At 43.3% G+C, this 24,961-nt stretch overlaps 2 protein-coding genes across 4 annotated transcripts in view; one reads left to right on the top strand and one right to left on the bottom strand.

Moving 5' to 3' along the window:
* Positions 1–11,742, bottom strand: part of RTN4IP1 (reticulon 4 interacting protein 1) — a 41,435-nt gene extending 29,693 nt beyond the window's left edge. Inside the window, exons 1-6 of one of the 2 annotated variants that reach the window (XM_077289632.1) lie at positions 11,144–11,742; positions 9,320–9,471; positions 7,858–7,926; positions 7,093–7,217; positions 6,658–6,706; positions 1,001–1,137 (exon numbers count right to left, since the gene is read on the bottom strand). In XM_077289632.1, the coding sequence (XP_077145747.1) occupies positions 1,001–1,137; positions 6,658–6,706; positions 7,093–7,217; positions 7,858–7,926; positions 9,320–9,471; positions 11,144–11,402 (791 nt within the window). In that variant the 5' untranslated portion in view covers positions 11,403–11,742. The remainder of the gene's footprint in view (positions 1–1,000; positions 1,138–6,657; positions 6,707–7,092; positions 7,218–7,857; positions 7,927–9,319; positions 9,472–11,143) is intronic. The other variant, XM_077289633.1, reaches the window with a different exon arrangement.
* The window catches only part of QRSL1 (glutaminyl-tRNA amidotransferase subunit QRSL1), a 146,748-nt gene continuing 133,397 nt past the window's right edge, over positions 11,611–24,961 (top strand). Inside the window, exon 1 of one of the 2 annotated variants that reach the window (XM_077289629.1) lies at positions 11,611–11,882. In XM_077289629.1, coding sequence (XP_077145744.1) covers positions 11,859–11,882 — 24 coding nt within the window. In that variant the 5' untranslated portion in view covers positions 11,611–11,858. The remainder of the gene's footprint in view (positions 11,883–24,961) is intronic. The other variant, XM_077289631.1, reaches the window with a different exon arrangement.

Here is a 24,961-nt window from a genome sequence, read left to right as displayed (position 1 = left end):
ACCGACCACTGTTGCTAGACATGTGCAGTGCTTCCAAGCTTTTTCCTATTCAACTTGTAAGCACTGATTTAAAGCTGCCCAGGATGGCTGGAGAGTGCTGTAACCTTCTATTCCCAGCCAGCGTCAGCACAGTGCATACATGCAGCAGTGGTCAGTCTCCTAAGTAACAGCTGTAAACAAAATACTTCAAGAATCAATGCAAATTGTAATAAGCAGTAAATTCCAAAAGTGATTGTATTTACAAGCACTATCCGAAAATATCCATCAAAGAAGATGGGAATAACACTTTTATGTTGCTTCCTCTAAGCAGTACTGGTCTATGGGGCAACAACTGGAAAAATTATCCAAAGATGTCTCTGGAACTGAAGGAAATTAGTAGTCTTTTGTTGGGCTAAAAGAGAAGTTGCTAACTCTTAGGGTATGTTTCCACAGTCCATATCGGCAGCGCTTTGGATGCAGCTCCGTCCAAAGCGCTGCTGGCTTTTGTACGCGCGGTGATTCTGCATGTGTTCATAGAACCATGCGGAATCACCACATCCTATACATAGGACGGTGATATTTATCTTGCGGAGACTGAGCGTCACGAGAAGATAAATAGACATGCTGCAGTCTAGAAAGACGTGCCGCATGTTTGTATACGCAGGATGCCGGAGGAGTCCCTGTACGCATAGTGGAGATGGGATTTCATAAAATCCCATCCACTATGCTGTAACATCTGGCCGCTTCAGATTGGATGAAAGCAGCGTCCAATCCACAGCATTTGCTCCACGCAGCTCATATCACCTTCCTTACAGAACATGAAATAACTGTATATCGTATACAGATACTGATATTTGTAATACACTGTTTCGAAGTTTGGTGAAGAAGAAAACAGCATACAGATCTACACATTATCATTAAAGACAGAGGTACGCTTCTATCCAAAAAACAGACAAAACGGAAAACCTGAATCTGAAAAAAATCCATCCCTTCGGAAATTAGAATTAAGTATAAAACTTACAGATCCCTTGTCTTTAACTGGTCCTGTAACCTCGCTACAGTATAGTCAATTATGTCATCAGCTCCCAGATCTTTCATCAGGGTAAAGGCGTTTCCAGAACAAACGGCAGTCACGTGAGCACCCCATGCTTTCAGTAGCTAAAATAGATGATGTATCTGAAGTTAATATTAATGTAAAAAATAATAAAACATATGAATATTGACACATAAATTGGTTCCTGAAGACGATAAATTGCATGAACATTCACGGACGAGCAAAAGGGTAAAAATGTCATGGTGGCTCAGTGGTTAGCACTACAGCCTTGCAGCGCTGGGGTCCTGTGTTCAAATCCCACCAAGGACCTAATCTGCAAGGAGTTTGTATGTTCTCCCCGTGTTTGTGTGGGTTTCCTCCATGTTCTCCAGTTTCCTCCCACATTTCAATGACATACAGATAGGGAACTTAGATGGGGAGCCCCAATGGGGACAGCGATGATAATAAAGCCCTGTGGAATGAATGGCGCAGTATAAGTGAGAAAAATAAATCAATGTTTAGAACTTTTGACTTTCAGGCTCTGTATCTCACCAGCCACTATAACTTTGACTGTGAGATTACCATCATTTTATAGACAATCATCTTGGCTATTTCATGCATAAATGTGACTAAGGGATTGGGTATGAAAAGAACATAGTGTTCCAGCAGGACAACAACATGAAGCATATGTCGAGATTGGAGAAGAAATGGTTCAATAACAATGAAGTAGGAAAAAAAGCTGTATACATACTCAAGTGAGTCGACCAATATGCACCAACTTAGGGAATGTCTAGGAGAGACCTGGGATCAGATTTTGGTAGAGACATGCTTGAATATGATCGAAATCATGCCCAGAAGGACTCAGGCAGTGTTGAAAGTCAAAAGGTGAATTTACAAAATAATACAAATTAAAATTTAGCTCTTTAGGAGCAAAACAGTAACAACGCAATACCATGACAAGAATCTGCATAACTACCGTATACACTTGAGTATAAGCCGAGATTTTCAGCCCATTTTTTGGGGTTGAAAGTCCTTCTCTTGGCTTACACTCAAGTCATACCCATGGGTCGGCAGGGGAGGGGGAGCGGGGGCTGTCTAATAATACTCACCTGCTCCTGGCGTGGTCCCTGCACATCCCTGCTTCCCCGGCGCCGCAGCTTCTTCCTGTACTGAGCGGTCACATGGTACTGCTCATTACAGTAATGAATATGGACCCGACTCCACTCCCATAGGGGTGGAGCCGCGTATTCATTACTGTAATGAGCAGTACCATATGACCGCTCAATACAGGAAGAACCTGCGGCGCCGGGGAAGCAGGGACTGCACCACGCCAGGAGCAGGTGAGTATAACGGGGAGGGTAGCGCTGCGCTGCGCGATATTCACCTGCTCCTCGTTCCGGCGCCGCTTTGTCTTCAGCGTCTTCTGCAGTGACCCTCAGGTCAGAGGACGTGGTTAGTGCACGCCCTCTGCCTGAACGTCAGTGCAGAACACGCTGAAGATGGAGTGGCGCTGGAACGAAGTCAGGTGAATATTGAAAGTGCCTGAGCGACAAGAGGTGAGTATGTGATTTTTTTTTTTTTTTTTTTTTTATCGCAGCAACAGCAAATGGGGCAAGTGTCTGTATGAAGCATCTTATGGGGCCATAATCAACGTTTGTGCAGTACAATATGGCGCAAATATCTTTATGGGGCCATAATCAACGTTTGTGCAGCACTATATGGCGCAAATATCTTTATGGAGCATCTCATGGGGCCATAATTAATGTTTGTGCAGCACTATATGGGGCAAGTGTCTGTAAGGAGCATCTTATGGGGCTATAATCAAGGTTTGTGCAGCATTATATTGGGCAAATGTCTCTATGGAGCATCTTATGGGGCCATTATTAACCTTTATGCAAGATTATATGGGGCATATTTTAATATGGAGCATCTTATGGGGCCATCATAAACTTTATGGAGCATTATATGGGGCGTATTTTGTATGGAGCATTATATGGGGCCCTTCATGAACTGTATGGAGGATTATATGGGGCTCCTGATTCAATATGGATATTCAATAACACAACCTACTGATGTCTCAATTAATTTTACTTTTATTGGTATCTATTTTTACTTTTGACATTTACCAGTAGCTGCTGCATTTTCCACCCTAGGCTTATACTCGAGTCATTAAGTTTTCCCAGTTTTTTGTGGCAAAATTAGGGGGGGTCGGCTTATACTCGGGCCGGCTTATACTCGAGTATATATGGTAATCATATGCTAAAAAGTTGCAAGTCAAATTTAAGTACGAGATATCCAAGATAATTATCACTAAAATGATGGTAGTCTCATGATCAAAGCAGAAATGGATAATGATAAAAGGAGCCTGAAAGTCACAAGTTCAAATCATTGTTACCTTTTTCTCATCAGTGTAGGTTTGAAACACAATATTCAACCTGACACTAGACGAAACTCAAGAGTTTACTTCCTAAAGTGTTATTATTGTCTTCCATGTATAAGGCTATGTTGCACATGTTGCAGATTTTGTTGCAGATCCGCAGCATTTTTTACACGCAGATTTGCACCAAATCCAGAACTGGTGTGCACATGCTGGGGAAAATTCTGCTTTGATTTTCAGCGTTTTATTTTCTACAACATGTCAATTTGTTTTGCGGATCTGCAGCGTTTCTGCACCCATTGACTTCCATTGAGTCAGTCAAATCCACAGCTAAACCGCAGATGTAAAAAAGTCTGCTGATTAGCTGCGGATTTGCGTGCCAAAAATGTTGCAGAAAGGAAGGAGGAAGAGAGTGTGGGCGGAGAATGTGTGTGTGGATGGAGAATATGTACGGGTGTCTGTGTGTGTGCGGGTGTCTGTGTGTCTCTATGTATGCGGGTGTCTGCAGGTGTGTGTAGCCAGGCATCGTCTGATGGGACTACTACTCCCATCCAGCTATGTCTGTTGTCACATATAACTGTGGCAACACGAGCCAATGATGGTCCCATCATCCGGCAACTGTGTTCAATTAAAAAAATACATTCATACTCACCAAACATCGAATTCCCAAATGCCCTCAATCTCCTGCAATAAAAATAAAATAATAAACCATCATATATTTACCTTTCCGCCGTAGTCCACTTAACAACAAGTGTCCCTTGGCAATCTCACGCGTAGAACACTCACATCGGGAACTGTGAACTCTCTACATGGCTCAAGGTGATACACTGCGGGAGGATCACCTCCTGTCCGTGTATCACTACGCCGTGAGAAAGTTCACCGGAGTCCATGCTCTCACTTGCGGCACCGCTGTGTGAGAGAATTCTCACACAGCAGTGCCGTAAGTGAGAGCACGAACTCCGGTGAACTCTCAGTGTATCGCCGGAGGCCAGGTAGAGTGGTCACATCTCCCGATGTGACTGTTCTACACGGGAGATCGTCGTGGGACACTCGTTATTAAATGGACTACGGAAGACAGGGAGTATTTGTGTTGGTTTATTATTTTATTTTTGTTGCAGGAGATCGAGGGATTCGGGGGTTAGGCGATGCAGTAAGTATGGTTAATAAAAATTAATAAAGGATTTTATTCTGTCCGAGTCTTTATTTCCCATACAACTATAGGATTAGAAATGGATTAGGTGCCCTATAGACTATTCTCCATTACTAATCCGTGTGCTTGATGTCACCTGACAATACAAAGGTGACATCAACCCCACAAATATTACCCCACTTGCCACCTCTACAGGGCAAGTGGGAAGATTGAGGCTAAGTGCAAGAATTGGTGCATCTATAAGGCCTCTTTCACAAATCAGTTTTTTAGAATGAGTCACAGTCCGTCAGGCTTGAAAAAACGGATCCTGTGCAGATTGTAAAAAACTGATGCACTGGATCCGTTTTTTTAAGGGATCCTGCAGCAGGAATTTAAGGGAAGAGAGAGAGAGAGTGGAGAGTGGAGAGTGAGTGAGTGAGTGAGTGAGTGAGTGTGAGAGAAATTCCCTGAATGGAAAAATGTGTTAAATTAAAGGAATAGAAATTCTTCCAGGTATGCTCAGTTTCGAAAAACGGAATCCACTGCTCCGTCGGTCAGTATTGGCAGCGCTTTGGAAGCAGCTCCGCCCAAAGTGCTACTGGCTTTTGTACGCACGGTGATCCCGCATGTGTCCTTTGAACCATACGGAATCACCGCATCCTAAACATTGGACTGTGATATTTATCTTGCAGGGACGCTCAGTTGACAAATTGACATGCTGCGGTCCAGAAAGACGCGCCGCATGTCCGTTTATGCAGGGAAGACACGGGTGTCCCTGCACACATAGTGGAGATGGGATTTCATAAAATCCCCTCCACTATGCTGGAACATCTGGCCGCTGCCGATTGGACGCTGCGGCTGTACGCAGCGTCCAATCCACAGCGTTCACTGACTGTGGAAACATACCCTTATAAAGTTTTACAAAATTAAACAGATATTGTGTTTTTCGCAGATTGTGTGTGCGTGTGTGTCTTTTATTTACGGTAACTCTATTATTTAACTCTTTATTTACCATTTTCTTAATGAGGTTATCTGGCTCGGGCTTGGAATTACATATATAATTATATTCACTTATATTTGTTTTGTGTGTGTAAACATTATATTTGAACATGGTATTCAATGATATTATAGTCTTCAATGGAGAGAGTAAAAGAAGGGGTTTGACTAGGAAAATACATCACAATTTTTTATTTTTGTGTTAAATAATATATCTTTATGTAGCTTGCAAATCCACATCCGAATAGAAATCCGCATCAACAACGCGCGGATTTTCAACCGCGTTTTCTGCCAAGATAAGAAGAATCCGCGCAGATTTTTACAAGAGCAAATCCGCAATGTGTGCACATACCCTTAGAGGAACATAGAGAGGTGGTCTTAAACTAAAATGTATTTTAATCCTATATGTCAGTCTATTTAGCTAATATTTAGCTCATAATCTAATCTCTTTTCTAATAAATTTTAACTAAAGTCCCTACTGTTCCCTCACTACACTAACTTATTATATATTTTTTTTTACTACTTGCTCTTCGATGACACTTCATTTGAGAATCCCAATGCATGCTGGGAAACTCAAGTCATCATCAGGTCACTGCCGCAGACTTTGCCCCCTCCCTGAAATGAAGCGCCATCAGTGACATCCATTTCAAGGGCTGGGCTCGTTCCTGGTTTGCAGTGTATGTGTCTGTGTCAATTCTGACATATGCTCAGTAGATTCTTGTCACCGTGCTCCCTCACAGGCTCTGATAAAAAGTAACAAGCCAGCAACAGAGTGCACTGTCAGTACACACTGCAATACCCGGAATGCAGGAAAGCAGAGACCAGTGCCGCCCCAGCAAGTGATGGAGGCAGCTGCTGATGACTCCATTGAGAATCCCAGTGCATACTGGTATAGTCAAATGGAGCATCAAAGGGAAAGTAGTAAAAAGAAATAAAGCAGTTAGATAGAATAGTAAGTTTGGAGCTCAACAGTTTTTAGTATTGGGAGTCAAAAGTGGACACGTTTTTCTTTTAGCGTGGAGGATGTGCTTATTGGGGCTGTAGAGGAGTGCTGGTGGTATCTATTGGTTGGTGTCTCAAATACTTTAACAAAAATATCAGCTGAATTATATTGAATCATATAACAAAATACAAATACGGTACCTGGATGGCCGCTGTACCAACTCCCCCCGATGACCCAATAATTAATACGCTAAAAAAGACAAACAAAATGTTACTGATATCCCCATCCCAAACACGGTAAATGTTGCAGACTCTCATCAAGTCATTTTCCATTATATTTTTTCTATTATAAAAGGTAACCAAATAGCAAATAAATGACAGATGAACTGTAACCGTGTCATTTATTTCACAGCACGTGAAAATCTAATGATGATCCGTTACCTTGTGAGCAGGGCCCTCCCTCCTCTTCTTAGATATATTGAGTTATGTGTTACTCTAAAATGTCTGATTACATTTGTACATGCCCCCTAAATTGTAATGCGCTGCAGAATATGATGGCGCTATAGTAATTATTATTATACGCACAGCATTAATAGAATATTATTAGCACAGCATTAATAAAAGAGTGGCGCTTACCGCTTTCCTGGACACTTCTCCTTACTCAAACCACAGCTGTTAACAAGGGCTGCCCATGTAGTGAGTATCACATAGGGTAAAGACGCAGCTTCTGTATGACTAAGTGACTTTGGCTTTAAGGATACCTATAACCAAATCACACATTATTTAAACCCATGTCCTAGAAAAAAACCAAAACATAATTTTACCATAATAAGAGGAGCCGGCCAAACAATCCAAGTTCTTCTTCCAAGAGGACTAAGGGGTAACGTTTCTCCTTATGGAGAGTGACATACCAGCTGGCTTGTCAAGGTAAGGAAGCTATTCGCCGTGCAATGCTCCTCTGGGAAATTTAATATGCAAATTGCCTCTTCTGAGAGAAAGAGGATTTGTACTCTATAGCGCCACCTGATAAAAGCAGCGATCCTACAAGTCATTATCAACCGTTTAATGAGTGTTGCCATATGATTAACGATAAAAGCCAAATCAGAATCTCAATTCGCAGACAGTGTTTCGGGCTATTGCCCCTCACCAGTGTAAAGTATGAGAACTGATTTGGGTAGGTGAGAGGATCTGGACTGCATGTTTGTTAGGCAATTTATGCATGTGTTGAGGCTGTCGAACAGCTCCGAGACATGCAGCCATGGAAAATGAATACATTCGGTTAGCACATGAGCATGCTCAGATGACACCTTATCCGAGAACGTTTGCTCATCACTAACTGCTACATAAGTGACACAAAGAAGTAGCATGCAGAAAAGGCTAGTGGGAACTATGTATTTTTACCTCATTAGCACTGGCAACAACAAACTCTGCAAAGGTCCCTTGCTTCCATGGAGGGATCGCGGCCCACACCTGTCAAAGAAGACAAAAACTTACCAAAATGAGCATGAAAGTTGCCATTGTTCTAAATATTTATTACATTTCCTAAGCTATTACACTTCTTGCATGGAGTCTCATTACTATTCAGCTACCCTGGGTTATTTTGAGCGTTTTCAAGGCTCTACAAGCAAATGTAATCTAAGGTATCAATAAAAGTAGCCTGGGTTACGTCTATAGTCTGCACTGAATGGGATCATAATGTGGTGCCAAGTGTTCTTCTCTAGAGATGGTCACAAATCTGTTCTCCTCCATGAACGTTATGCCGTAAAGTAACCTTCTCCCAAGCAAAGTACGGCCAAAGGCATCTATCACACAATGAGAAGCGTTCAAAAGATCAAGACCACAACAGATGCAGTAGGAGAAGACATGAAACACTCATTGACAAGTTAGCTACTTTTTGTCCATACTTAGCCTACGTACACTTTAATAACCATTCCCTTAGCTCCAATTTACATAGGTAAACTTGGTAAATAGTCTCGATCGAAAACGTTCTTAAGCAGGCTATTGTGTCTCCGTAGTAACCAACTTCAAACAATCCATGGGCAGTCTTGATCCACCTGTCCTCTACTTCTTACTGACCTTCTATACGTGCATTAGTAAGAAGAGAATATCTGCAGGATCAGACTACTCTAGGTTTGTTGACAGCCACCCACTGAGGAAGCGTATAACGCGAAACGCATGTCGGGGCTCGTGGTGGATGTGCCCAGCAGAGATCCCACATGGGTAAGCACTATTTGTGGCACTTTAGACAGGCTTGGTTGCTATTCTATTAGGGCTATGTGCAATGTGGGAGGGAACACGTGTTGGGGGAGATGTGATGGATTGCTAGCACACACATGATGTATTTACATGGCATCTTCCGCCAACCCTTATATTCCTCATTGTGATATACGGGTACAGCCCTTGAGTACAGGTAATGTAGTCTATGCTACACAGATGTGCAGTTTTACATATTTTACTGCTGGACCAGGCCATTTGCCATCTATCAGCTCTCATCATATATGTACTTCGTGTAAATATATATATATATATTTTTTATGAGATTGTATAATAAAGATTGTAATTTTATCATTACATACCGATTGGTTAATTGTAGTATGGGGCACAAAATCTTAGGGGATTTTTTTTTTTAATTTGGACCATTTGGAAAATTGCTTCATTGTATGTTTTCCATGCACTCGGACAAAGAAATGCAACAGATTACGATATCTTATGTATCATTAAAATGAGGAGATTAGAACACGTTGCCAGGTCTATTCACATGCGCTCTGAGCACAAAAAGGGGCAGTTATGACCTTGTAATGTGTCAGGGAATTCTGACATCTCATTCATGACTTTCTGCATAAAATATTACCCATATACTTGCCTGATCTCCAGGTTTGAAGTACTTTACATCAAGTCCACATTCCATGATAGTTCCTGAGGCATCTCTGCCCAAAATCAAAGGAAATTCACTGCCAGACGTCTTTATATGAAGAGGATCCCGACTCATATTCAAACTTTTTGATCCATAACCATCTTGAAATAAATTGAGGGAAAATGATTGGCTGGCACTTGCAAATTTATACCAGGACCCTGCTATTTACTTAGTGGTTCTGATTATTCTGAGCATAGGAATACAATTTTTGTATAGCAAAAATTCCAGTATTAACATGAACATACAAATATTCTAATCTATTGGCCAACTTAAAGGGAATGTCAGTAGGATCAACCCTCCTAAGCCGTCTATATGGGCATATAGGTTATAGAGAGCTGAGCGAAGAGATACCTTGATATCTGTAATCTGATGTCTTATTCGAGAGAAATCGGTTTTTCTTATATGTAAATAAGCTGGTATGCAAATCTGCCTCCAGAGCATGTTGTAACTAAAAAGGATGTTACCAGTGTAAGACACATAACTAACCCAGGACAGCAGAACTGAACTTTGTCTCTTTACAAGCACATTTGCTGCAGCTCTCAGAGCTCTGCTGTATTGTAACCCTGTCTGCCTGTGAGATGGAAGCACTGAGAGGAACCTGCAGACGTGTCCGTTATAATCACACACAGCTCTGCAGTGGGATCAGGAGAGCAGACAGCGGCCATTACACATCACACTGCCTTTCATATAAAATAATCTCTAGAGGCTGAGTCTCATACAGATCCGTATCTGGCTGATAGTGCTGAACAGCTCATTTACATATAAGAAAGATGTGGATTTTTCTAGAATAAGACATCAGATGACAGGAATCGTTTTATTCTGCTATATCCTACATGCCCGTAGAAATGACTTAGGTGGGCTGATCCTACTGACAGATTCCATTTAAAGAGTATTTCCAGTTTTACTATAGAGAATGTCCCAGTGATAGCATAAAATAAGACATACCGAAATCACTTTATCAGAGATATCTCCTAACATAATGAGGACCTGTCACTAGATCAAGTGGCCACTTTTATTTTATTTCCGCAGCTTCTGAGTATTCTGTGGGTTTTTTTTGTATGTTTAAATCGGCCATATAGAGATATGAGCCTTAATTTATTGCTATTTTTATGGTTTCTACAAGGGTGGCGGTGCTAACAGGGTAATAATACAGAGCAGCCTAAGGAAATGCCCAATGCTAAAGACCATAAAAATTAGCAATAAATAAAAAGGCCCACATCTCTGGAACTGTGTGATCAGGAAAAAAAACAACACTGAATACTTTAAGAAACTGTGAGAATAAAATAAAAACGGCCACAGGTCCTGTTTAATATCAGTAACATCTCCAGCACCAGCGGAATGTGCCTAGTCCTCTTGGCACCAGTGATCACATCATATTGTACCCGCTTCCTCACCATCTGCCAAAGCTCCAGGTGTCCTTAAAGTTTCCCCATATAAGTTTTGTAACTATCTGCTGCTGGATTAGGGTTAGTGCTACACGTCAACATTCGCTGTAACTCAGGTCGCATTGCTAAAGATCACTGTATGCCCCCTTTGCAACACAGTGCAACTGCATGGGGTCACATTAGTACCCGAAAGTCTCAAAAAATATAAAAGGTCCCAACTTTTAGCGATTTGCTCACCGTAGGACCCTTTTGAATGCAATGTGACCCCATCCACATGCAGCAGTACCAGGCAATCCCTGACCTGTGTCGCTGCCAAGGTTGCCGTGCAGCCCCCACAGATTCTTAGTGTGTGGTCTTTAAAGACAAGCACATTATCTTGGCCACTTACTTCTCATGTTCACATCAATGGGGTTGACACTTGCAGCGTGGACTTTAATGATCACTTCATTCGGATAGTGGATGATGGGCAAAAGCACGTTTTCATTGAAGCGGAGAACATCATTGTCCCCATATTTGTCAATGACCCAGGCTGGCATAACCGTGTTCCTCCGACATGAGGAATGGACCCCCCTGTCTCTGCCAGCGCCCACTATTATACTGGGTCGTCTACACAGATGGGCAACAGATCTCCTGCACACGATGTTCATCCTGATCAGCCTGGTGCTCCTCAGGAGAATTACAATACATGAAGGACTCGGCAGCACTGTCACATACACGGTCCTACAGAAACACTGTCACGAGTCTCCAGCTCTGCACTTCATGTCATTAATAAAAGAGCCAAGATACAGCCTGAATCTTTCAGTCAGCTGTGTAAATCGACACACATAAGTCGCACGTGTGACACCCTGTCACCCTGCCGCTCTCAGCACTCCGGCTTCATTTCTTACTTCTCCACGAATTCATGCGTTGTCCCCTCTACGTCCTCTATGCACTTCCGCGTTCCAAGCCTCGTCACCGCCTCGTCCAATTACAGCGTCGAATACTAGACTGCCAACCAATCAGAAATGCTGTAGTTTCTGGTCTCTTATTTGCCAACCAACACATGTCGGCTTCCTGTACTATGCCAGTCCTGTGTGTGTAGTGTGTGGCAGAGATTATAAGGCATGCTCGGCGCCAGTCTGCGGGAGGTAAGTACCGAGAGTAAAATATTGGACAGCTACTGCGGGTTGTGTTTCCTTTTGGCTACAGCTGCCAAGGTTTTAAGTTTAGGCTGTTGTAATGTGGAGACAGATATAACACACAGCAGAAAATAATACTACAACAAATTCTTACAGAAAATGGTCATATAGTGTTCAAATATTACTATTCTAGATGACAATAGCTGTGTGCCCGAATACTAGCACTGGTCACAGCAGTTATACAGGGCGCCCTGGTATCAATTCAAGAGGAAAGCTCTGCACTCTCTAAACTCCCTGAAGATGTACTAATCCTGGGCAATAAACTGAATAAATGTAAAGAGCATTGTGCAGACGACATGAGCCATTGAGCTCACTGAGTGGCTGCAGTGCTGTCGGCGTGAACCATTGAGCTCGATTGGCTGCAGTGCTGTCGGCGTGAACCATTGAGCTCACTGAGTGGCTGCAGTGCTGTCGGCGTGAGCCATTGAGCTCAATGATTGGCTGCAGTGCTGTGGGCGTGAACCATTGAGCTCAATGATTGGCTGCAGTGCTGTCGGCGTGAACCATTGAGCTCAATGATTGGCTGCAGTGCTGTCGGCGTGAGCCATTGAGCTCACTGAGTGGCTGCAGTGCTGTCGGCGTGAGCCATTGAGCTCACTGAGTGGCTGCAGTGCTGTCGGCGTGAGCCATTGAGCTCACTGAGTGGCTGCAGTGCTGTCGGCGTGAGCCATTGAGCTCACTGAGTGGCTGCAGTGCTGTCGGCGTGAGCCATTGAGCTCACTGAGTGGCTGCAGTGCTGTCGGCGTGAGCCATTGAGCTCAATGATTGGCTGCAGTGCTGTGGGCGTGAACCATTGAGCTCAATGATTGGCTGCAGTGCTGTCGGCGTGAACCATTGAGCTCAATGATTGGCTGCAGTGCTGTCGGCGTGAGCCATTGAGCTCACTGAGTGGCTGCAGTGCTGTCGGCGTGAACCATTGAGCTCAATGATTGGCTGCAGTGCTGTCGGCGTGAACCATTGAGCTCAATGATTGGCTGCAGTGCTGTCGGCGTGAGCCATTGAGCTCACTGAGTGGCTGCAGTGCTGTCGGCGTGAACCATTGAGCTCAATGATTGGCTGCAGTGCTGTCGGCGTGAGCCATTGAGCTCAATGATTGGCTGCAGTGCTGTGGGCGTGAACCATTGAGCTCACTGACTGGCTGCAGTGCTGTCGGCGTTAGCCATTGAGCTCACTGACTGGCTGCAGTGCTGTCGGCGTGAGCGATTGAGCTCACTGAGTGGCTGCAGTGCTGTCGGCGTGAGCCATTGAGCTCATTGAGTGGCTGCAGTGCTGTCGGCGTGAGCCATTGAGCTCATTGAGTGCCTGCAGTGCTGTCGGCGTGAACCATTGAGCTCACTGACTTTGTTTTTTTTTTAACTATATATCTACCAGCACTTACAGCCCAATGCTTTTTGATAGGGGACACCTCTTTTAATGCCCATTAAGATAAGGTAATACTTGGTGAAAAAGTGTTCATAAGACTTGATCGCTGGTGGCAATGATTTTCATGCATACGTAAAAATTATCGTTATCGTTATTTCCTGTGAAAACAACGGACATGATATTCTATGCACACTGAATGATCGACTTGTGTAATCAGGCAATTAAATTGGACATTCTCAAAATGCAAGAAATCTATCACAGTGGCTCACGGTGGATGATAAATCTAGTTTCTTCTGGAGACTGTCTAGTCTAAAGGTCCCTTTACACTGACCAACCAGCAGCACGACACGACCGCCGATCAATACAATATTAACGTTTTAATGATCAGCAGTCGTTTGAATGCAGACCATAGTAAAGGCTCTATAGGAGATACAGTAGCTCAGTATGCTTAGGCTGCCAGAACAATGATCGTTTATGCCTTATAAAGATCATTTCACCTGATGAACAAGCGTTTTGCTCATTCACTGGGTGATCAGCGGCCTATTTACTCAACTGGTAACCTTGAAACGAGTGGGGGTTTTTTTAAACACTTGTTCACAATTATATTGCAGTGTTAATGTCCCTTAAGTTTATGTGCCCTAATGCCATCTATTTATTGGCTGTCCTTTTAAATATTTTGTAAGCCTAAGTGGAGCACACCCGTAGGCCCGGTCCAGACTACCGTATCTAAAAGCAGACTGCTCAATTCCACAAATTGATGCTGTAATTGTCTTCATAAGCCGGTCAATATGCTCATAGCAAGAGGATGTCTGCATTTATATGCACTAGTCTGGCCTATAAAACAAGCCAGTCTTACACATGCTGCAATTTTTTAATTTGCATGGATTATTGGTCCATGTGAAAAATCACTAGTCTGTACAGGCACACCAGTTATTGGATCATTCAGTATTAGGACAGCACACTTACTGAAAATACAGCTGTGTGAACCCAGTCTAAAACCTGGAGCAGTTTTTACTATGATTTTCTCACCTGTCAGACTGTCATAGCTCCTCCATATTCAGTGCTACATTTTGCCAGTTTCCTGCCATCAACATCCAGCTGGGGTGTCACATGAATGCTGCAGCCAATCAACATCCATTGATTTCTTGTGTCGTTCACATTCCAACTAATCCAAACCAGAAGAAACACTGACGTATCCTCTGGATGTTGATGCAAGAAAACCTTCGAGGGGTTGTCCTGGACGTTAACATTTATATAAAGATATGTTAGGACGGGTCATCTGAATCTGTCTGATAGGTGGAGGTGTGACACCCAGCACTCCCGCCTATCAATTGTTCCTGATGTTGGCTGCGGCTGGAACTTCTCAATTTCTGAGCTGCACAGCTCCGTCGATGGAATAATGGCCGCGGCCTGGTACTGCACATCCAACCCCTATCGATTTGAATCAGTAGTCCATCAACGGAGCTGTGCAGTGCAGCTCCATAGCTGAGCAGTTCCAGATGACACGGGAAAAACTGGGGATACCGGGTGTCACACCCCCACCAATCAGGCATTTATGACCCATCCGAAACATTCCCTTTCCGGAGACACAGCACTGAGAATGCCTGTTTGGAAGGTGAGTATTGCTTTTATATAAGATGGCATGTAAAAGTTTGGGCACCCCTGGTCAAAATTACTGTTATTGTGAACAGTTAAACAAGTTGAAGATGAAATGATCTCTAAATGGCCTAAAGTTAAAGATGACACATTTCCTTTGTATTGGAGTCAAAAAAAGAAAATATTGTAATTTTTTACATTTTAAAAATTACAAAAAGGAAATTGTTTCTGTGCAAAATGTTGGGCACCCTTGGAGATTTGTGTGCTCATATAACTTTGACCAAGGTTTCAGACCTTAGTCTGTTAGGGTTATGGCCTGTTTACTATCATCGTTAGGAAAGGCTATAAGAAGATAGGAAAGCGTTTTCAAGTTGCCCATCCCTCAGTTAGAAATGTAATTGAGAAATGGCATCTAACAGGAACAGTGGAAGACAACGTAGGGTCTGGAAAACCAAGCAAAATTTCAATGAGAGCTGCTCGTAGGATTCCTAGAGAGGCGAATCAAAACCCCAGTTTGACTGCAAAAGACCTTCAGAAAGATTTAACAGACCATGGAGTTGTGGTACATTGTGCAGATGTCTCTGAACAGTAGAACAAATATGGCCTTCATGGAAGTCTTCAGACGAAAACCTCTCCTGCATCCTCACCATAAAATTCAGCATCAGAAGTATGCAAAACAACATCTAAGCAACCCGGATGCATTTTGGAAACAAGTTACGTGGACCGATGAGATTAAAATAGAACTCTGGCCAAAATGAACAATGTGTGGAGAAAAAAGGTCACATAATTTCAGGGAAAGAACATCTTGCCAACCATTAAGCATGGGGGTGAATCAATCATGCTTTGGGGTTGTGTTGCAGCCAATAGCACAGGGAACATTTCATGAGTAGAGGGAAAAATGGATTCAATGAGATTTCAGCATCTGTTAAAAAAACAAACAAAAAACCTGAAATTGAAAAGTGAATGGCTTCTACAAATGGATGATGATCCTAAACGCACATCAAAATCCACAACAGACTACCTCATAAGGCGCAATCTGGAGGTTTTACAATGGCCCTCACAATCCCCTGATCTGAACATCATTGGATATCTGTGACTAGACCTCAAAATATCAGAGCATGCAAGACGACCAAGGAATCTCACAAAACTGGAAGAATTTTCCAAGAAAGAATGAAAAATTCCTCAAACAAGAATTTAAAAACTCTTGTCTGGCTACAAAAAAGCTTTTACAAGCTGCGATACTTTCAAAAGGGGGTGCTACTAGTACTAGCTTTGCAGGGTGCCTGTTATGACCCCAATGGTGAGGGTCTCAGAAAAACAAGTAAGTCTGCGACGTACAAAAATCCAGCTCATAGGGCAGTGGTAACTGGGTTGACCATATATCTACTCCTAACGCCAACACTAGCAGTAGCCGGGGAACATACCTACGTTGGTCGCTAGATGTCTCGCGCCAGCCGGAGGACTAACTACCCCTAGAAGAGGAAAACAAAGACCTCTCTTGCCTCCAGAGAATAGACCCCAAAAGTAGGATAGTAGCCCCCCACAAATAATAAAGGTGAGGTAAGAGGAAATGACAAACACAGAGATGAACTAGGGTTTAGCAAAGAGAGGCCCACTTACTAATAGCAGAATGTAGTAAGATAACTTATATGGTCAACAAAAACCCTATCAAAATCCACGCTGGAGATTCAAGAACCCCCGAACCGTCTAACGGCCCGGGGGGAGAACACCAGCCACCCTAGAGCTTCCAGCAAGGTCAGGAAACAGATTATATACAAGCTGGACAAAAATGCAAACCAAAACAAATAGCAAAAAGCAAGGAAGCAGACTTAGCTTAATCAAGCAGGAACCAGGATCAGTAGACAAGAGCACTACAGATTAGCTCTGATATCAACGTTGCCAGGCATTGAACTGAAGGTCCAGGGAGCTTATATAGCAACACCCCTGACCTAACGACCCAGGTGAGCATACAAGGGATGAATGACATACCCAGAGTCAAATCACTAGTAGCCACTAGAGGGAGCCAAAAGGTAAATTCACAACAGGTGCCTAAACTTCTGCATTGGTCCCTACAAAAGAAATGTGTCATCTTCAGCGTTTGGCCTTTTAGAGATCATTTCATCTTCAACTTTCTTAACTTGAAAATGACAGTAACTTTGGCCAGGGGTGCCCAAACTTTTACATGCCCCTGTATGTGATACATACAGTTGTGCTCAAAAGTTTACATAACCCGGCAGAATTTTTGCTTTCTTGGCCTTTTTTCAGAGAATGTGAATGATAACTGTTGTGAACTCCGTTTTCAGGCTCCCTCTTGTGGTCACAGATGGTATTGTGTGACTTTGGTTTTTGGGCTCCCCCTGGTGGTTTGGTTTATTATCCTGCGGGTCTGGCTGGATCAGCTGCCTCGTTATCCACCAGGGAGGCTCCTATTTAGCTCTGCTTCACTTCCACTTGTTGCCGGCTGTCAATGTATTCAGTGCTATTCTGATTACTCCTGATTATCTCGTTTTTCTGCCTCTTCAGGATAAGCTAAGTTCTGTTTGAATATTTTTTGCTCATCTGCCTGCAATATGATTTCTGTGTATGATGAGTCTAGTCCAGCTTGCTAATATGTGATTTCTTGTTGCTGGTAAGCTCTGGGGTACGGAGTTGCTTCCCCCGCACCGTTAGTTGGTGCGGGGGCTCGAGCAATCTCTGCGTGGATATTTTGAATAGGGTTTTTTTTATTGACCGCACAGTTTCCTTCCTATTTTCTGCTATCTAGTATTAGCGGGCCTCATTTGCTAAATCTGATTTCATCTCTGCGTTTGTGCTTTCCCCTTAACTCACCGTTAATATTTGTGGGGGGCTATTCTATATCTTTGGGGTCATTTCACTGAGGCAAGAGAGGACTTTCTTTCCCTCCAGGAATAGTCAGTTTCTCAGGCCGTGAAGAGACGTCTAGGATTTTTAGGTAACGTTCCACGGCTGCCTATAGTTGTTTGCGGATAGGATCAGGTTGCGGTCAATCTAGTTACCACTTCCCCAGAGCTAGTCGTCTGTTCAGTTACTTAGCTAGTCCGACCTGCGATCCTTGCCACTAGGATCATAACAGTACAGCCGGCCGGTAAAGTGTTAATTGCATGGCAGAAGCAGGAGAAAAGAAGCTTGGAGAAATTTTTTTTTTTTTTTTTTTGCTGCCGTGTGTCTAGCTGCTGTGTGTCTGGCTTCTCTCCTCCTCTTAATCTTGGTGTGGCTCTGAGTTCAGCTGCTGATATGGATATCCAGAGTTTAGCCTCCAGTGTAGATCATCTTGCTGCAAGGGTACAAAGTATTCAGGATTTTGTTGTGCACAGTCCTATGTCAGAGCCTAGAATACCTATTCCGGAGTTGTTTGCTGGAGATAGATCTAGGTTCCTGAATTTTAAGAACAATTGCAAATTGTTTCTTTCTTTGAAACCTCGTTCCTCTGGGGATTCTGTTCAGCAAGTTAAGATTATTATTTCTTTCTTGCGTGGCGATCCTCAAGATTGGGCTTTCGCATTGGCTCCAGGGGATCCTGCATTGCTCAGTGTGGATGCGTTTTTTCTGGCCCTTGGATTGCTCTATGAGGAACCTAATCTTGAGAACCAGGCTGAAAAAGCGTTGTTGGCCCTTTCTCAGGGGCAAGATGATGCAGAGGTGTACTGCCAGAAATTTCGGAAATGGTCGGTGCTTACTCAGTGGAATGAGTGTGCCCTGGCTGCAAATTTCAGAAAGGGTCTTTTTGAAGCCATTAAGAATGTCATGGTGGGGTTCCCTACGCCTGCAGGTCTGAATGAGTCAATGACTCTGGCCATTCAGATTGATCGGCGTTTGCGGGAGCGCAAACCTGCGCACCATTTGGCGGTGTCTTCTGAACAGACACCTGAGTCTATGCAATGTGATAGAATTCTGACCAGAAGTGAACGGCAAAATTATAGATGGCAAAATGGGTTGTGCTTTTACTGTGGTGACTCAGCTCATGTTATCTCAGCATGCTCTAAGCGCACAAAAAAGATTGATAAATCTGTCACCATCGGTACTTTACAGCCTAAGTTTATTTTGTCTGTTTCTTACAGTAAGAAACTAAAAAATGATAGTGTTGGCCCCCTTAAAAATAGTCTGATGGATGAGGATGAGGAAAAAGCCAATATGCTAAATGACTTTTTTTCATCAGTATTTACAAAAGAAAATCCCATGGCAGCCAATATGACTAGTGATAATAATCACCAATTTAATGTTACCTGCTTAACCCAGCAGGAAGTACGGCGGCGTCTAAAAATCACAAAAGTTGACAAATCTCCGGGCCCGGATGGGATACACCCCCGAGTACTGCAGGAATTAAGTACAGTCATTGATAGACCATTATTTTTAATCTTTAAAGAGTCCATAATAACAGGGTCTGTACCACAGGACTGGCGTATAGCAAATGTGGTGCCAATATTCAAAAAGGGGACAAAAACTGAACTCGGAAATTATAGGCCAATAAGTTTAACCTCTATTGTGGGTAAAATCCTGGAGGGCATTCTAAGGGATGCTATACTGGAGTATCTGAAGAGGAATAACCTCATGACCCAGTATCAGCACGGGTTTACTAGGGACCGATCATGTCAGACTAATTTGATCAGCTTCTATAAAGAGGTAAGTTCCGGTCTGGACCAAGGGAACCCAGTAGATGTAGTGTATATGGACTTTTCAAAAGCTTTTGATACAGTGCCACACAAAAGGTTGATACATAAAATGAGAATAATGGGGATAGGGGAAAATATGTGCAAGTGGGTTGAGAGTTGGCTCAGGGATAGGTAACAAAGGGTGGTTATTAATGGAGCACACTCGGACTGGGTCACGGTTAGTAGTGGGGTACCACAGGGGTCAGTATTGGGCCCTCTTCTTTTTAACATATTTATTAATGATATTGTAGGGGGCATACAGAGTAGAATTTCAATATTTGCAGATGACACTAAACTCTGCAGGGTAAACAATACAGGGGAGGACAATTTTATATTACAGGCTGATTTATGTAAACTAGAAGCTTGGGCTGATAAATGGCAAATGAGCTTTAATGGGGATAAATGTAAGGTCATGCACTTGGGTAGAAGTAATAAGATGTATAACTATGTGCTTAATTCTAAAACTCTGGGCAAAACCGTCAATGAAAAAGACCTGGGTGTATGGGTGGATGACAAACTCATATTCAGTGGCCAGTGTCAGGCAGCTGCTACAAAGGCAAATAAAATAATGGGATGCATTAAAAGAGGCATAGATGCTCATGAGGAGAACATAATTTTACCTCTATACAAGTCACTAGTGCGACCACACTTAGAATACTGTGCACAGTTCTGGTCTCCGGTGTATAAGAAAGACATAGCTGAACTGGAGCGGGTGCAGAGAAGAGCGACCAAGGTTATTAGAGGACTGGGGGGTCTGCAATACCAAGATAGGTTATTACACTTGGGGCTATTTAGTTTGGAAAAACGAAGACTAAGGGGTGATCTTATGTTAATGTATAAATATATGAGGGGACAGTACAAAGACCTTTCTGCTGATCTTTTTAATCATAGACCACTGACAGGGACAAGGGGGCATCCCCTACGTCTGGAGGAAAAAAGGTTTAAGCATAATAACAGACGCGGATTCTTTACTGTAAGAGCAGTGAGACTATGGAACTCTCTGCCGTATGATGTTGTAATGAGTGACTCATTGCTTCAATTTAAGAGGGGACTGGATACCTTTCTGGAAAAGTATAATATTACAGGGTATATATATTAGATTCCTTGATAAGGCGTTGATCCAGGGAACTAGTCTGATTGCCGTATGTGGGGTCGGGAAGGAATTTTTTTCCCCATGATGGAGCTTACTCTTACCACATGGGTTTTTTTTTTACTTCCCCTGGATCAACATGTTAGGGCATGCTAGGCTATGGGTTGAACTAGATGGACTTAAAGTCTTCCTTCAACCTTAATAACTATGTAACTATGTTACCCTGATTTGTTCCCTGTCATCTTACCCGGTTATGGCTTTTGTGGATTCAGGTGCTGCCCTGAGTCTGATGGATTTGTCATTTGCCAGGCGCTGTGGTTTTGTTTTGGAGCCTTTAAAATTCCCTATTCCACTAAGGGGAATTGATGCTACACCATTGGCTACGAATAAACCTCAGTACTGGACACAAGTGACCATGTGCATGACTCCTGTTCATCAGGAGGTGATTCGCTTTCTTGTATTGCATAATTTGCATGATGTTGTCGTGTTGGGCCTGCCATGGTTGCAGACTCATAATCCAGTCCTGGATTGGAAAGCAATGTCTGTGTCAAGTTGGGGTTGTCAGGGAATTCATGGCGACGCTCCTGTGGTGTCAATTGCTTCATCCACTCCTTCTGAGGTCCCTGCGTTTTTGTCGGATTACCAGGATGTATTTGATGAGCCCAAACTCAGTTCTCTACCTCCTCATAGGGATTGTGATTGTGCTATAAATTTGATTCCTGGTAGTAAGTTTCCTAAGGGACGACTTTTCAATTTGTCAGTGCCGGAGCATGCTGCTATGCGGAGTTATATAAAGGAGTCTTTGGAGAAAGGACTTATTCGCCCCTCCTCCTCCCCTCTTGGTGCGGGGTTCTTTTTTGTGGCTAAGAAGGATGGTTCCCTGAGACCTTGTATTGATTATCGCCTCCTAAACAAAATCACGGTCAAATTTCAGTATCCTTTGCCATTGTTATCTGATCTGTTTGCTCGCATTAGGGGGTCTAGTTGGTTCACCAAGATAGATCTTCGTGGTGCGTATAACCTTGTGCGTATTAAGCAGGGTGATGAATGGAAAACTGCATTTAATACGCCCGAAGGCCATTTTGAGTACTTGGTGATGCCTTTTGGACTTTCTAACGCTCCTTCTGTCTTTCAGTCCTTTATGCACGACATCTTCCGCGAATATCTGGATAAATTTATGATTGTGTATCTGGATGATATTCTGTTTTTTTCGGATGATTGGGAGTCCCATGTTAAGCAGGTCAGGATGGTGTTTCAGGTCCTGCATGCCAATGCTTTATTTGTGAAGGGCTCAAAATGTCTTTTTGGAGTCCAGAAGGTTTCATTTTTTCTCCTGCTATTGAGATGGACCCAGTCAAGGTTCAGACTATTCATGACTGGACTCAGCCTACATCTGTTAAGAGTCTTCAGATGTTCTTGGGTTTTGCTAATTTTTACCGTCGCTTCATCGCTAATTTTTCTGGTGGTGTTAAGCCATTGACGGATTTGACCAAGAAGGGTTCTGATGTTACTAATTGGTCTCCTGCGGCTGTGGAGGCCTTTCGGGAGCTGAAGCGCCGGTTTTCTTCGGCTCCGGTCTTATGTCAGCCAGACGTCTCCCTTCCTTTCCAGGTCGAGGTTGATGCTTCTGAGATTGGAGCGGGGGCTGTTTTGTCGCAGAGAAGCTCTGATGTGTTGTGAATTCTGTTTTTGGGCTCCCTCTGGTGGCCACTGGTGGTACTGGTTGACTTTTGTCTTGTGTTTCCGTGCACCTGTTTTCATCAGGAAATTGGGAGTTTCCTATTTAGTCTGGCTTCTCAGTCATTCTAGGGCTGGCAATCAATGTTACCAGAGCACCTCTGTTGCTTGCTACCTGCTCCAAGTCTGCAATTCAGCTAAGTTGAATTTTTGGCATTTTTTGTGTTTGTTTTGTCCAGCATGCATTTATATTTCTCGTGCTGCTGGAAGCTCTAGTGAGCTGAAATTACCACTCCGGTGTCATGAGTTGATAAGGGAGTTAAGGTAGTTTCAGGATGGCTGCATAGGGTTTTGAGGTAACCGCGAAGTCCTCTTTTGTATTTTCATCTATCTAGTCAGAGGGCCTCACTTTGCTGAATCTATATTCATACTGCGTTTGTGTTTTCCTCTTACCTAACCGTTATTATATGTGGGGGGCTACTATAACTTTTGGGGTTTCCCTGGAGGCAAGCCAGGTCTGTGTATTCCTCTTCTAGGGATAGCTAGATCTCCGGCTGGCGCGAGGTGTCTAGGGTTAAAACGTAGGTACACCCCCTGGCTACTTTTATTTGCGTGTTAGGTTCAGTATCGCGGTTACCTGAGATACCATCTTCCTAGAGCTAGTCCGTTTTTGCCCGTGTCCCTGCCATTGGGAATCATGACAGTATTGCCGGCCATAATATATTAAAAGGTATTGGCTAATGAAGGAGAGAAAAGAGAAGTTTCTGACACTTTTTTTTTTTTTTTTACTCAGAAGTTCTGTCTAGCCATAATTGCCATCTGCTGTTTTTTTTTTTTTTTCTCTCCTCTTAACCCCTGAATGGCTCAGATCTCTGTGGTTGAGAAATGGATATCCAGAGTTTAGCTTGAAATCTTAATACTCTTGCCTCTAAGGTTCAAAAAATCCAAGACTATGTTATACATGCTCCTATGTCTGAACCCAAGATCCCTATACCGGAGTTCTTTTCTGGAGATAGATCTCGTTTTTTGAATTTTAAGCACAATTGTAAATTGTATCTTTCTCTGAGATCTCGCTCCGCTGGAGACCCCGCTCAGCAGGTTAAAATTGTTATTTCATTGTTGCGGGGTGACCCCCAGAATTGGGCATTTGCATTGGCACCAGGGGATCCTGCGCTGCTCAATGTGGATGCGTTTTTTCTGGCACTGGGGTTGCTCTATGAGGAACCTAATTTGGAGATTCAGGCTGAAAAGGCCTTGATAACCCTCTCTCAAGGGCATGATGAAGCTGAAATATATTGTCAAAAATTTCGAAAATGGTCGGTGCTTACTCAGTGGAATGAGTGCGCCCTGGCGGCGAATTTCAGAGAAGGTCTCTCTGACGCCGTTAAAGATGTCATGGTGGGGTTTCCTACGCCCACAGGTCTGAATGAATCCATGACTATGGCTATTCAGATTGATCGGCGTTTACGGGAGCGCAAACCTGTGCACCATTTGGCGGTGTCTTCTGAGCAGGCACCGGAGATTATGCAATGTGATAGAATTCTGTCCAGAAGTGAACGGCAGAATTATAGGCGTAAAAATGGGTTGTGCTTCTACTGTGGTGATTCTGCTCATGTTATATCAGCATGCTCTAAACGCACAAAAAAGGTTGATAAGTCTTTTGCAATTGGCACCTTACAGTCTAAGTTTATTTTGTCTGTAACTTTGATCTGTTCATTATCAACTATTACTGTGGATGCCTATGTGGATTCTGGCGCTTCCTTGAGTCTTATGGATTGGTCCTTTGCCAGACGTTGTGGGTTTAGCCTAGAGCCTTTGGAAGTTCCTATCCCTCTGAAGGGTATCGACTCCACACCTTTGGCTAGGAATAAACCACAATTCTGGGCACAAGTGACTATGTGTATGACTCCTGACCATCGGGAGGTGATTCGCTTCCTTGTGTTGCATAACTTGCATGATGTCTTAGTGCTTGGATTGCCATGGTTGCAAACTCATAATCCAGTCCTCGACTGGAAAACAATGTCTGTGTTAAGTTGGGGATGTCAGGGGGCTCATGGGGAAGTACCCTTGGTTTCCATTGCTTCATCTACTCCCTCTGAAATTCCGGCATTTTTGTCTGATTATTGTGATGTTTTTGAGGAGCCTAAACTTAGTTCTCTCCCCCCTCACAGGGATTGCGATTGTGCTATAGACTTGATTCCGGGCAGCAAGTTTCCCAAGGGTCGTTTGTTCAATCTATCTGTGCCTGAGCATGCTGCTATGCGAGAGTATATTAAGGAGTCCTTGGAAAAGGGACATATCCGTCCATCCTCATCCCCTTTAGGAGGAGGTTTTTTTTTCGTGGGTAAAAAAGATGGCTCTCTGAGGCCCTGTATTGATTATCGCCTGTTGAATAAGATTACAGTCAAATACCAGTATCCTTTGCCACTATTGACTGATTTATTTGCTCGTATTAAAGGGGCAAAGTGGTTCTCTAAGGTTGATCTTCGGGGTGCGTATAATTTGGTGCGGATTAAGCAGGGAGATGAGTGGAAAACTGCATTTAATACGCCCGAGGGCCATTTTGAGTATTTGGTAATGCCTTTTGGTCTTTCTAATGCTCCTTCAGTCTTTCAGTCCTTTATGCATGATAT

The sequence above is a fragment of the Ranitomeya variabilis genome, chromosome 2 (genome assembly GCF_051348905.1).
Source record: "Ranitomeya variabilis isolate aRanVar5 chromosome 2, aRanVar5.hap1, whole genome shotgun sequence".
NCBI lineage: Eukaryota > Metazoa > Chordata > Amphibia > Anura > Dendrobatidae > Ranitomeya > Ranitomeya variabilis.
The sequence above is the reverse complement of the archived record's forward strand: the minus strand, read 5'-3'. Positions and strand labels throughout refer to the sequence as shown.